The 13,118-nt window shown below is 43.0% G+C and overlaps 1 protein-coding gene across 1 annotated transcript in view; it reads right to left on the reverse strand.

The window, feature by feature from the left end:
• Positions 1 to 2,761: 2,761 nt before the first annotated feature.
• Positions 2,762 to 13,118, reverse strand: part of LOC141265103 (solute carrier family 22 member 13-like) — a 72,746-nt gene continuing 62,389 nt past the window's right edge. Inside the window, exons 9-10 of the mRNA XM_073677754.1 lie at positions 9,281 to 9,490; positions 2,762 to 3,165 (exon numbers count right to left, since the gene is read on the reverse strand). Of these exons, the coding sequence (XP_073533855.1) occupies positions 3,072 to 3,165; positions 9,281 to 9,490 (304 nt within the window). The 3' untranslated portion in view covers positions 2,762 to 3,071. The remainder of the gene's footprint in view (positions 3,166 to 9,280; positions 9,491 to 13,118) is intronic.

Consider the following 13,118-nt stretch of genomic DNA (forward strand, 5'->3'; position numbering starts at 1 on the left):
TGTATAGGCATGAGTGTTCCTTTTGTGGAGGGGCGCACCCAATGGCGAGATGTTTTAAAAAAGCAAATATGCCACGTCAGTCCTCCACAAGGGAATATTTCAGTAAAAGCACAAACGCTGGTAAGGTTGGAGAAAATGCTAATGTGGTTACAGCGATATCCAAACCGCAAGATGGCCAGATCATTAACTAAAGGTTTTGAAGAGGGTTTTGTTATTCCTTCATTTAAGGGTTCGGGCTGTGTATGGGTTAACAATTTATTATCAGCGGAACTACATCCAGAGGTAAGATAGATAAGGAAATTAATGCTGGAAGAGTGTCTGGACCGTTTTTTGAGCTGCCATTTCCTGACTTTCGTTTATCACCGCTGGGGGTAGTCCCAAAGAAAGAGCTGGGCTCTTTCAGGTTAATTCATCATCTGTCATATCCTTTTGGTGCTTCATTGAATGCTAGTATAGACAGTAAGCTAGTGTCTGCGTCCTGTGACATGCAGAAGTAGTGCAGTTGCTTCAAAAGCATCCAGTAACTATTAGAAGTAACACAAAGGAGACAGGAAGTGTTGTGCTCCAGAAGCATCCAGCAACTATAGGGGTTAACACAGTCACAGGAGACAGGGAGTGTTTTAGCCAAGCCTCAGGGGGATTCTGGGGAAGTTGTTTAATGTCTGGCTAAAGAGAAAAGTGGTGTGTTATCTGCATCTCACAGAAGGCAAAAGAACAGAATTCAGGTCAGGATGGAAGCTAAACACAGAGGCATTAGATCAAATGTATGATTTTTGGAGGTGCGGTCCATGCTCCTTTTTTTTACAGGTCAGATTGACACTCTGAGCTAACAGTGTGGAGTATTATCGGGCAGAAAGATAAGGACTGGAAGGAATCCTGTCATAGGGATCATCTCCCTCATCAGACCCTTCCCCCCTCCATCTCCATGCAGAATAAAGAATGCTGTGTACTATTGAGTCATTGTGAAGGAAAAGCCTGTGGTTGTGTATGCATTAAAACTGGGCTGTACTGTGCTACTGGATAGACTGTGTACTACCTGTGCTGCAAAGGAGACTGTACTGTTATTACTGGAGCTTGTTGCTCAAAGAGACACTTAAATTGCACTGGCCGTGCCTCATATGTTACTGTTCTACCATTTCTGAGGACTCTTGTAAAATGTGTCTGGTCAGCAATTGAATCTATCCTGTGCCTGAGAGAATCTGCAGCCTATGGTCGCCCTGAGTAATGGTTCCCCCAGGATTCCAACGAAGTCATGTAACCGGTCTCACCCCTATCTGAACTTAGGCGGCGTATGTGTAACACATCATTTGATCAAGCAGCAGAAATAATTGAAGGGTTTGGGCCTGGGGCATTAATGGCTAAGGCTGATATTATGGCGGCATTTAGGTTACTCCCTATTCACCCAGATGGCTTTAATTCATTAGGTTTTCAATTCAAAGGTTTATTTTATGTTGACAAATGTCTCCCTATCGGGTGTTCAATATCCTGTTTTTATTTTGAGGCGTTTTCCTCTTTCAGAGTACAGCAGAGGTGCTACGGACTCAACTTGTCGCTGCCCCCTGAGCGGGTTAAAGTATGTTGGCTAGGGATCTGAGGTCAGAGATGGGATTGTCTGATTAACCAAGTAATGTTGATGAGTGACAGATTTCCAACCCCGTATATATTGATTATACACCTAGGAGGAAATGATATTGGTAGAATGGGACTGTAGAGCTTTTATTTCAGATTAAGAAGGGGTTGTCGGAAATCCAAAGATGGTTCCTAAAGGTGAAGATAATTTTTTCAGAAAATATCCCGAGATTAATTTGGGTGAAATCAGTTGACCTTCGTTATTGTGATAAAATTAGAAAACGTTTGAATAGATCGATTTTTACTTTTTTGCCATTAATCGGTAGTTTTTCATTTCGACGCTGACTTGGAAGGTGGATTGCCCGGCCTGTATAGAGATGATTTGGTGCATCTCTCAGATATTGGGAATGACATTTTGAATTTAAATTTACAAGCTATGATTGAGATAGCTCTTGGCGGGGTGGGGTTATGTTTGTCTTTTTAGGCAAAATGGCTTGGTGGGGTTAGTCGTTCAGGTATCTGAATCGACAGAAATGTTTTTGGTTAACGGGCTTGAGGTTTTTTTTTACTAAGCTGCGGTTATTGTTGGTAAAGATGTTGGTTAATAAAAGTTGAGTAAAGTTGTGTTTTGAATAAGGATTGAGTTTGTATAATTATAAAATTTTAATTAAAGGCCGTGACCAAAATTTATCGGCCCAAGTCAACGTGTCAGTATTATTTATTTGCGTACTGTATAGGTAAGTGTTATATATTATTGTGTAATGCCATAGAAAGAAGTCACCACTTCTATATTTTTTACTCACTCCTGGTTTGGGCTTACAAATACTGAGGTAAAAAACTCACCTAATACTCAACATGTGCACATGGCCTAAATGAATTTGACGGGCGGACATAGCCACGCCCTGTACAGTCCATGAAACGCCTATATTGGTGTAGTTGGCAGAGACTGGCGTGAAAACATCAAAAGTTATTAAATGTGTTTTAGGACAGAATTTTGGCGTAAACACCTTACCGGATCAGCCCCTTAGTATATGTGGAGCATGCTTTATTTATGTTTAAGAGCGCAGGTTCAAATTGAAGTTGCTGGACCCCCAATATTACCCCTCATGTAATGTTCGAAGGCGCTGGCTGCTTCTAACATGGCCCTCCGATTTGGTCAACACGCTGTGTTAGATAGGAAAACACATCTGTATTTATGCTGTAACCATATTTATTAATTTACTGAATAAGACTTACAAACAATTGGTGTACTTTGAAAAAAAGGTAAAAAAATTTCATGTACAGATTTTATTTGACGCTGTCCATTTATCAGTCTGTGTGCTTCTTATTAAGAAATAAAAACAGCAAACCCATTAATGTCACTGGTGCGGCTGCAACTACTGATCTCTGTATTCTTGTAAATCCTGTGAATTGCTCTGTCGATCACGACATTTCTGTATTATCATGATGATGGCAAGGTCAACACTAGGATTAAGTTCGTCAAGTAAATCCATCAAATCTTCTTATAAACGAGTTCTTTTTTGCTGTTGTGAAAGATCCATTACTTCGTCGTCGTGATTTTCATATATGAGCTGATCTTTTGGAAAGTTATCAGATCTAAAAAGAAATTTATTTTTTTAGACCATTAAGTTTAAATGTTTTTTTCAAGGGTGGGAGAGGATAAACAAAACCTTTAAATGTGCCCACAATACTAAATTAGTAAAATTCTAAACATACCATTGAAATTGCTCAACGCTCTGCCACTGCTGTTGTTGAAGCTCACCCCACCCCTGTATTTGGCTATATATCAATGTAATGGGTTAGACCCAATTTTTGCAGTTATTTAAACGTGTACATGTTATTGTGTGGTTCGTGTGTGACAGTGCTTTGCTTTGACACATTTGTGTGCTGTTTTTACTAGCTAGTTTATGGGGAGCAGTATTTCTGCTTGCCATCTCCCAAAGGAAAAAGTCAGTTTGCAGGTACAGTTGCCCAAAAATTCGCCACTGACATTACTAGGGACATTGGATATGAACGTTTTGTACCAAGATGCCTACTGGAAGGGATTAGAAGACATTATTTTACGGCCAGAGTTGGCATCTCTTGTTTGTATGTGTTCCAAGTAAGGTGGTGGTAATGCAGGTCACAGTCACACCAACGACTTTTTAGGACCAAACGGTCATCTAGGGTTGAGTTCTGATGGGTCTGTAGGAGGGTGGCTAGCCATTGAGCGTTGGGATAGATAGACCCTATGAAGATGTTGGACAGAGGTTTAGCATAGAACTAAAGTGGACAGGCCCAGGCTGGGTAGTTTGCAGAGACAGTAACAAAGTTGATAAAAAGGGTGAAAGCATAGATGTCAAGTTAGTCCCTGTCAACTCAAAGGTTCAAACGGCACATATGTAGTGATGAGCGAGCATGCTCGCCACTGCTCGGTACTCGCAAGAGCATCTCAGTACTCGAGATGCTCGGAGCTCGCCGAGTACTTGCGCGATGCTCGGGCAGGAGCTCGGGTCCCCGTCCTGCATGTCTGGCGCTATTTAGAGCACCAATCATGCAGGGATTGTCTGACACTCACTGTAATGCCACAGCCATGGTGGTTGTGGCATTACAGTGATTGCCCAAATCGATGGGAACATTGCTCACAGTGAAACATGAAAAGTCGGCAATTCAGCAACGGCATACACCGGTACCCGACAATTTAGAACAGAAAGAATAGAGCATCACACATAGATTAGATAGATAGAAACATGTCAGTCACATATATAATAAGTACAGTGATAGTGTTGGTTACTGTACTTGTCATTTAGTGTTAAAATAAAGGATTTATTAAAAAAAAAATTGGCGTGGGGTTCCCCGTAATTTTAGTCTCTAGCGGAGGTTAAGCAGACGGCTGGGGCAGATGTTTGAAGCCTGGGAAGGGGGTAATACCCACGGAGCTTCCCAGGCTACTAATATCAGCCCCCAGCTGAATACCTAGCCTTTACTAGCTATTAAAATGGGGGACCCAAAAAAAAAATGACGTGGGGTCCCCCCTATGTTAATAGCTAGCAAAGGCTAGTCAGACAGCTGGGGGCTGATATTAATAGCCCAGGAAGTGTGCCATGAATATTGGCCCCCTCCCAGGCTAGAAACACCAGCCGTCAGCCGCCCCAGAAATGGCGCATCCATAGGATGTGCCAATTCTGGCACTTAGCATCGCTCTTTCCACTGCCCTGTAGCGGTGGCAGTGGGGTAATAGGGTTGGGGTTGATGTCAGCTTATAATGCCAGCTGACATCAAGCCCACGTTAGTAATGGAGAGGCGTCTAAAAGACACCCCCATTACTAACCTCATAGTCAAAGTTAAAAAAAACACAAAAGAAATAAAGACACATTCCTTTAATGTTCTAAATTAAACCCTACTTACCATATTGCCCATTCCAGCTGAAGCCAATGTCTTCTGCAATAAAAGTAAAATAATAAACCAACCTCATCCTTACCTTTCCATGGTTCCCAGGACAGCTTCAGCTCTGCTACATTGACATGACAGGCTGGATCATAGCAGAACGCTGCCATCCAGCTTGCCATGCCGCAGACACTGAGAAGCTCCTCAGTGAAGCTCCTCAGTGTCTCGCTGTGACGGCATCCAGATGAGCCAAGTTCATGTCCAATGAACTCAGCTCACCTCATGCACGTCACTGACAGCGTGGGAGAATTCTCCTGCGCTCAGCGCTTGAGCAGGAGAGTTCTCCCACGCTGGGATGGCATTGAGATGACAGGCTGGATCGCAGCTGAACGCTGCCATCCAGCATGCCATCCTTCATAGACACGGCAGAGTGCAGGTATGCTTGCGCTCTGCAGTGTCTCTGAAGGATGACAAGCTGGATGGCAGCGCTCAGCTGCGATCCAGCATGTAATCTCAATGCCATCCTAGCGTGGGAGAATTCTCCTGCTCAAGCGCTGAGCGCAGGAGAACTCTCCCACGCTGTCAGTGACGTGCATGAGGTGAGCTGAGTTCATTGGACATAAACTCGGCTCATCTGGATGCCGTCACAGCCAGACACTGAGGAGCTTCACTGAGGAGCTTCTCAGTGTCTGCGGCATGGAAAGCTGGATGGCAGCTTTCTGCTGCGATCCAGCCTGTCATGTCAATGTAGCAGAGCTGAAGCCGTCCTGGGAACCATGGAAAGGTAAGGATGAGGTTGGTTTATTATTTTATTTTTATTGCAGGAGATCGTTGGCTTCAGCTGGAATGGGCGATACGGTAAGTAGGGTTTAATTTGGAACATTAAAGGAATGTGTCTTTATTTCAATTAAAGGACTTTATTCTGGGTGTTGTGTTTTTTTTTAAATACTTTACTAGAAATTCATGGTGGTCATGTCTAATATTGGTGTGACCCCATGAATTTCGGGCTTAGGGCCAGCTGATAATACCAAGCTGGCCCTGACCCCTTTATTACCCAGTGAGCCACCGCACCAGGGCCCTGGATGAGTTGGGTACAGCACCAGAAGGTGGCTGCGGACTGCAATTCGCAGCAGGGGGGGCCCAGAAAGCTTGGGCCACCCTGCGCTGCGGATTCCAGCCCCCAGCTGCTTAGTTGTACCTGGCTGGACACAAAAATAGGGCGAAGCCCCACATATTTTTTTTTTAATTATTTCATGAAATTCATGAAATAATAAAAAAAAGGGCTTCCCTATATTGTTGTGTCCGGCCAGGTACAAATAGGCATCTGGGGGTTGGGGGCAGCCCATTCCTGGATGCTATACCTGGCTGGCATACAAAAATATAGCGAAGCCCACGTCAAAATTTTTGGGAAAAATTAATGAAAAAATAAAAAAATAATAATAATTTAGGGACTGCATCTTTATTAACCACTCAAGTGGAGGGGTTAATAAAGATGCAGTCCCTAAATGTGTTTTTTTAAAAATTTTAATGAATTTTTCACCAAAAATTTGACGTGTCCTTCACCATATTTTTGTGTCCAGCCAGGTACAGCAGGCAGGAACGGGCTGCCCCCAACCCCCAGATGCCTATTTGTACCTGGCTGGAAACAAAATTACAGGGAAGCCCTTTTTTCAATTATTTCAAGAATTTCATGAAATAATTAAAAAAAAATTTACGTGGGGCTTCGCCCTATTTTTGTGTCCAGCAGGGTACAACTAAGCAGCTGGGGGCTGGAATCCGCAGCGCAGGGTGGCCCAAGCTTTCTGGGCCCCCCCTGCTGCGAATTGCAGTCCGCAGCCACCCCAGAAAATGGCATGTTCATAGAAGCGCCATCTTCTGGCGTTGTACCCAACTCATCCAGGGCCCTGGTGCGGTGGCTCACTGGGTAATAAAGGGGTCAGGGCCAGCTTGGTATTATCAGCTGGCCCTAAGCCCGAAATTCATGGGGTCACGCCAATATTAGACATAACCGCCATGAATTTCTAGTAAAGTATTTAAAAAAAACACAGCACCCAGAATAAAGTCCTTTAATTGAAATAAAGACACATTCCTTTAATGTTCTAAATTAAACTCTACTTCCCGTATCGTCCATTCTAGCTGAAGCCAACGATCTCCTGCAATAAAAGTAAAATAATAAACCAACCTCATCCTTACCTTTCCATGGTTCCCAGGACGGCTTCAGCTCTGCTACATTGACATGACAGGCTGGATCGCAGCCGAAAGCTGCCATCCAGCTTGCCATGCCGCAGACACTGAGAAGCTCCTCAGTGAAGCTCCTCAGTGAAGCTCCTCAGTGTCTGGCTGTGACGGCATCCAGATGAGCCGAGTTCATGAGGTTGGTTTATTATTTTACTTTTATTGCAAAAGACATTGGCTTCAGCTGGAATGGGCGATATGGTAAGTAGGGTTTAATTTAGAACATTAAAGGAATGTGTCTTTATTTCAATTAAAGGACTTTATTCTGGGTGTTTGTGTTTTTTTTTAACTTTGACTATGGGGTTAGTAATGGGGGTGTCTTAAAGAACCTGGGCTTGATGTCAGCTGGCATTATAAGCTGACATCAACCCCAACCCTATTACCCCACTGCCACTGCTACAGGAAAGTGGGAAGATCAAGGCTAAGTGCCAGAATTGGCACATCCTATGGATGCGCCATTTCTGGGGCGGCTGACGGCTGGTGTTTCTAGCCTGGGAGGGGGCCAATATTCATGGCACCCTTCCTGGGCTATTAATATCAGCCCTCAGCAGTCTGACTAGCCTTTGCTAGCTATTAAAATAGGGGGGACCCCACGTCATTTTTTTGGGGGGTCCCCCATTTTAATAGCTAGTAAAGGCTAGGTATTCAGCTGGGGGCTGATATTAGTAGCCTGGGACGCTCTGTGGGTATTACCCCCTTCCCAGGCTTCAAACATCTGCCCCAGCCGTCTGCTTAACCTCCGCTAGAGACTAAAATTATGGGGAACCCCACGCCAATTTTTTTTTTTTAATAAATCCTTTATTTTAACACTAAATGACAATTACAGTAACCAACACTATCACTGTACTTATTATATATGTGACTGACATGTTTCTATCTATCTAATCTATGTGTGATGCTCTATTCTTTCTGTTCTAAATTGTCGGGTACCGATGCTGAATTGCCGGCCGGCTTTTTTAAAGAGACAGATGCATGAAAACACTATTATTTTTTTTTTTAATAAATCCTTTAACACTAAATAACAAGTACAGTAACCAACACTGTCACTGTACTTATTATATACTGTATGTGACTGACATGTTTCTATCTATCTAATCTATATGTGATGCTCTATTCTTTCTGTTCTAAATTGTCGGGTACCGGTGTATGCCGTTGCTGAATTGCCGGCCGGCTTTTTTAAAGAGATGGGTGCATGAAAATCGGAGGGCACTAGTGCGTTCCAAGTGCCCTGCTATGTTTTTATGCACCCTCCTATATACCCTGCCTGCCTGTCTGCCTATATATTCTTCCTGCCTGACATTTAATTGAGCACTATTCTCATCGATTTGGGCAATTTTTGACCTTCTGCAGACCGCTGGGGGGGGACAGCCAGAAAAATGCTCGAGTTTCCCATAGACTTACATTGGGCTCGTTGCTCGGGTCAAGCACCCGAGTATTCCAATGTGCTCCACCCGAGCTTCGAGCACCCGAGCATTTTAGTGCTCGCTCATCACTAGTCATATGTCATGTAGACTGTTGTTCTCCTAAAGAGAGTCTCTCTATGAACCTGCACTGAAACTGAGACGACCAAGGAATTGTCCTAGGGACTGCTCTATCATTACCCCATGGAGTTTGATGGCGTACCTGTTCCCACCAGAGGGTCTGTAGTGTAGCTCACAGTTTCTAAGTGCCCTGTTAAAGGAAAATTGGCAGAATGTGCACATAATGAAAAACCCATAGTGCTTACGCATTTTGGGTTACATTAGCACCTTCTGCCATTTTTTTTTATCCTAGTTTTAACTATTTTTGTTTGGTGCTGGAGAACATCACATTTTGGATTGAGAACTGTATATCCATACCCATTTCTAAAGATGAGAGTGACACTTTAAATAATGGTAACAGCCTTTTAAAGGAGAATACAGATATTTTTCCACTAATGAAAAAGAGCCCAAACATGTCTCACTGCTGTAGATCTTAAATAAACAGTGTGAGTATATTTTGTACCTTTATAGAAATAGTTTTCACAATTTGAAGCCATTGTAATGTGACTTATAATGATATGTGAATCTTCTCTGCTGAAAATCACTATAGTAATCAGTCAGATGTTCTTACATAATTTAAGTATATTTACCTGGGAATGCCATTGGCCTCATGAGTATGGTCTTGAAGGTCCCTGTTTCGCGTCTCTGGTAATATGAAACAGAGAAGGCCTCCGATGATGGGGCCACTGCCATAAATGGCCATTGGTATAGCTGGGTGGTATTTATCCAAAAGACTAATAAGTGGAGCAATGATCCCAGCTACTCGGGCCGTCATAGAGCAAAGTCCCACTCCATTCTGCCTGGAAGCAGACAAAGTCTCACTGTGATACATAGCAATTAAATTGTTTAGTCTCTCTAAAATATATTTGAAAGCAAATGTATATCATTGGGCTGATTCAATCCATTAAATACCTGTACAATAGAAAATGTTTCATGTCTCATGCATCAAAGGAAAAATGCATATTTTACATTGAAGCGGAGGTCAATACAGACACCAGAGGGATGTTTGCAAGAACTGTACATGCACATACATACACAATGACCCTAGCATGTGAAGCATTAACATTCCAATACACATATTAACTAATTTTTCCATTTGGCAAACTGAAACCCCATTTTCCTTGAAGAAGCTGGTCAAACCAGTGAAACATGTCAGGGGGGGGTTGAAAGGGCAGGTCTAAATGTTTTTTTTAAAGGGAATCTGTAACTAGAGTTTTGCCTCCTAATTTGAGAGCAGCGCAATGTAGGTGCAGAGACCCTGATTCCAGAGATTTATCACTTACTTTATCGGTCTGCTTTGTGTAGTTTTTATGAAATCACTGTTTTATCAGAAGCAGATCTCTAGAAGACTTCTTGGCCTGCTGCCAGGTAGTCCAGCCCCACACCCACCACTGATTGGTTGCTTTCTGTGTACACTGTGTATAAGCAGAAAGCAACCAATCAGTGGTGTTGGAGGGGTTATACAGAACTCAGCATTCAGAGAGCTTGTAGATCAGCAGCAAATAAAAGAGTTTTTATTCAAAACTGCAGCAAGTAGCCTAGAAAGTGATACATGGCTAGAATACATGCTACCTACTCTTTAATAATAGGTCAAGAGACTCCATGCATTAGCACAGTAATCGACTTCAATGTGTGGCGACCCACAGGAGCGTACACTATATATTGTGAAGCACTATTAATCTGGTTTTCACCAGAGTAGCAATCATAAAGTGATGGCATGTGCTAAGCAGTATACCATTAGTTTAAAAGATGGGAAAATTTCTTCAAGGTAGCAGTGGGGCCTCTTCCTGACTGGGCCTCTAGGCAACTGCAGCGGCTCCATATATGTGATGTCCTGCCCGTATTGAAGCATCAGTATGTACTGGGCCTGGGCATCTTTTTATAGTCTATTGTAGATTAGGCCTATTACACAAAGTCATCACCCAAAGATTTGCTTGAGGCCTTGGTTGCACCTCCAGTACCATATTTGAGACATCAAAAAAGGCATACAGTCAGAGAAATGATGGCATCGATTTGCTTCTGTGGGAGAATGGGGCCAATTCATTAAGTTTTTCACTCCAGTTGAAGAAACCACTGAAGTAAAAAGCACATAATCTATTAACAGCATGCCACTTATTGAATTAGGCACATCTTACAAATGCTGCGTGCCCCCACCAGAAATGTTACTCCAGTCAGAGACTGGAGTATCATTTCTGATCTAATTGCTATGCCCCATGAAGCTAAGTTCCGACCACCTAGCAAAAAAACAAAAATATGCTACATTTTTGTCTCCAACAATCTTGAGGATAAGAGCACAAAAAGTTAGAAGGCTTGTTTAAACTCTGCTCCAGAAAGTGAGCAATCTTGTTTATTTTGGAGCTGGTGCCAAAATAAATGTAGATTTTGTTGATTATAAAAGTTAGATAAGTATGCATGCATGATGCCTGACTCTACCTCTATAACATACATGTCAAACTCTGGCCCGTGGGCCAAATCTGGCCTGCAGGGTGATTATATTTGGCCCACGACACAAGAACCACCACCCCTATGTGGGGCCATTATTCTGTATGGAGGACTATGTGGTGCCCATTATTCTGTATGGAAGACTATGTGGGGCCCATTATACAGTATGGAGGACTATGTGGGGCCATTATTCTATATGGAGGACTATGTGGTGCCCATTATTCTGTATGGAAGACTATGTGGGGCCCATTATACAGTATGGAGGACTATGTGGGGCCATTATTCTGTATGGAGGACTATGTGGGGCCATTATTCTGTATGGAGGACTATGTGAGGCCCATTATACTGTATAGAAGGTAATGTGGAACCCATAATACTATAAGGAGGACTATGTGGGCCCATTATACTGTATGGAGCACTATGTGGGGCCATTATACTGTATGGAGGAATATGTGGGGCCCATTATACTGTATGGAGGATTATGTGGAGCCATTATTCTGTATGAAGGACTATGTGGGGCCCATTATTCTGTATGGAGGACTATGTGGGGCCATTATCCTGTATGGAGGACTATGTGGGGCCTTTATACTGTATGGAGAACTATGTGGGGCCCATTATACTGTATGGAGGACTATGTGGGGCCCATTATACTGTATGGAGGACTATGTGGGGCCCATTATATTGTATGGAGGACTACGTGGGGCCATTATACTGTATGGAGGACTATGTGGGGCCCATTATACTGTATGGAGGATTATGTGGAGCCATTATTCTGTATGGAGGACTATGTGGGGCCATTATCCTGTATGGAGGACTATGTGGGGCCTTTATACTGTATGGAGAACTATGTGGGGCCCATTATACTGTATGGAGGCCTATGTGGGGCCCATTATACTGTATGGAGGACTATGTGGGGCCCATTATACTGTATGGAGGACTATGTGAGGCCCATTATATTGTATGGAGGACTATGTGGGGCCATTATACTGTATGGAGGATTATGTGGGGCCATTATACTGTATGGAGGATTATGTGGGGCCCATTATACTGTATAGAGGATTATGTGGAGCCATTATTCTGTGTGGAGGACTATGTGGAGCACATTATTCTGTATGGAGAACTATGTGGGGCCATTATCCTGTATGGAGGACTATGTGGGGCCCATTATACTGTATGGAGGATTATGTGGGGCCCATTATTCTGTATGGAGGACTATGTGGAGCCATTATACTGTATGGAGGACTATGTGGGGCCCATAATACTATAAGGAGTAGAGATGAGCGGTGTTCGACTAGAACTGTTCGCCAATCTCAAATTCGAGCTGTTTTGGGCGGTGTTCGAGTTGTTCGACGAACCCGAACGATTTGCAAAAAATTCGGCTGTTCGAGGTTATGTTCGATAACTGTTCGTGCACCAAAAGCGTGTCCTGCATGTCTGGCGCTATTTAGAGCACCAATCATGCAGGGATTGTCTGCCACTCACTGTAATGCCACAGCCATGGTGGTTGTGGCATTACAGTGATTGCCCAAATCGATGGGAACATTGCTCACAGTGAAACATGAAAAGCCGGCAATTCAGCAGCGGCATACACCGGTACCCGACAATTTAGAACCGAAAGAATAGAGCTTCACACATAGATTAGATAGATAGAAACATGTCAGCCACATATATATGAAGTACAGTGACAGTGTTGCTTACTGTACTTGTCATTTAGTGTAAAGGATTTATCAAAAAAAATAATAGTGTTTTCATGCACCGTCTCTTTAAAAAAGCCGGCCGGCAATTCAGCAGCGGTACCCGACAATTTGGAATAGAAAGAATAGAGAATCACACATAGATTAGATAGATAGAAACATGTCAGTCACATATATATGAAGTACAGTGACAGTGTTGCTTACTGTACTTGTCATTTAGTGTAAAGGATTTATTTAAAAAAATAATAGTGTTTTCATGCACTGTCTCTTTAAAAAAGCCGGCCGGCATTTC

The sequence above is a fragment of the Phyllobates terribilis genome, unplaced genomic scaffold (genome assembly GCF_046119375.1).
Source record: "Phyllobates terribilis strain yellow unplaced genomic scaffold, ASM4611937v1 Scaffold_4__5_contigs__length_816908805, whole genome shotgun sequence".
Taxonomy (NCBI): domain Eukaryota; kingdom Metazoa; phylum Chordata; class Amphibia; order Anura; family Dendrobatidae; genus Phyllobates; species Phyllobates terribilis.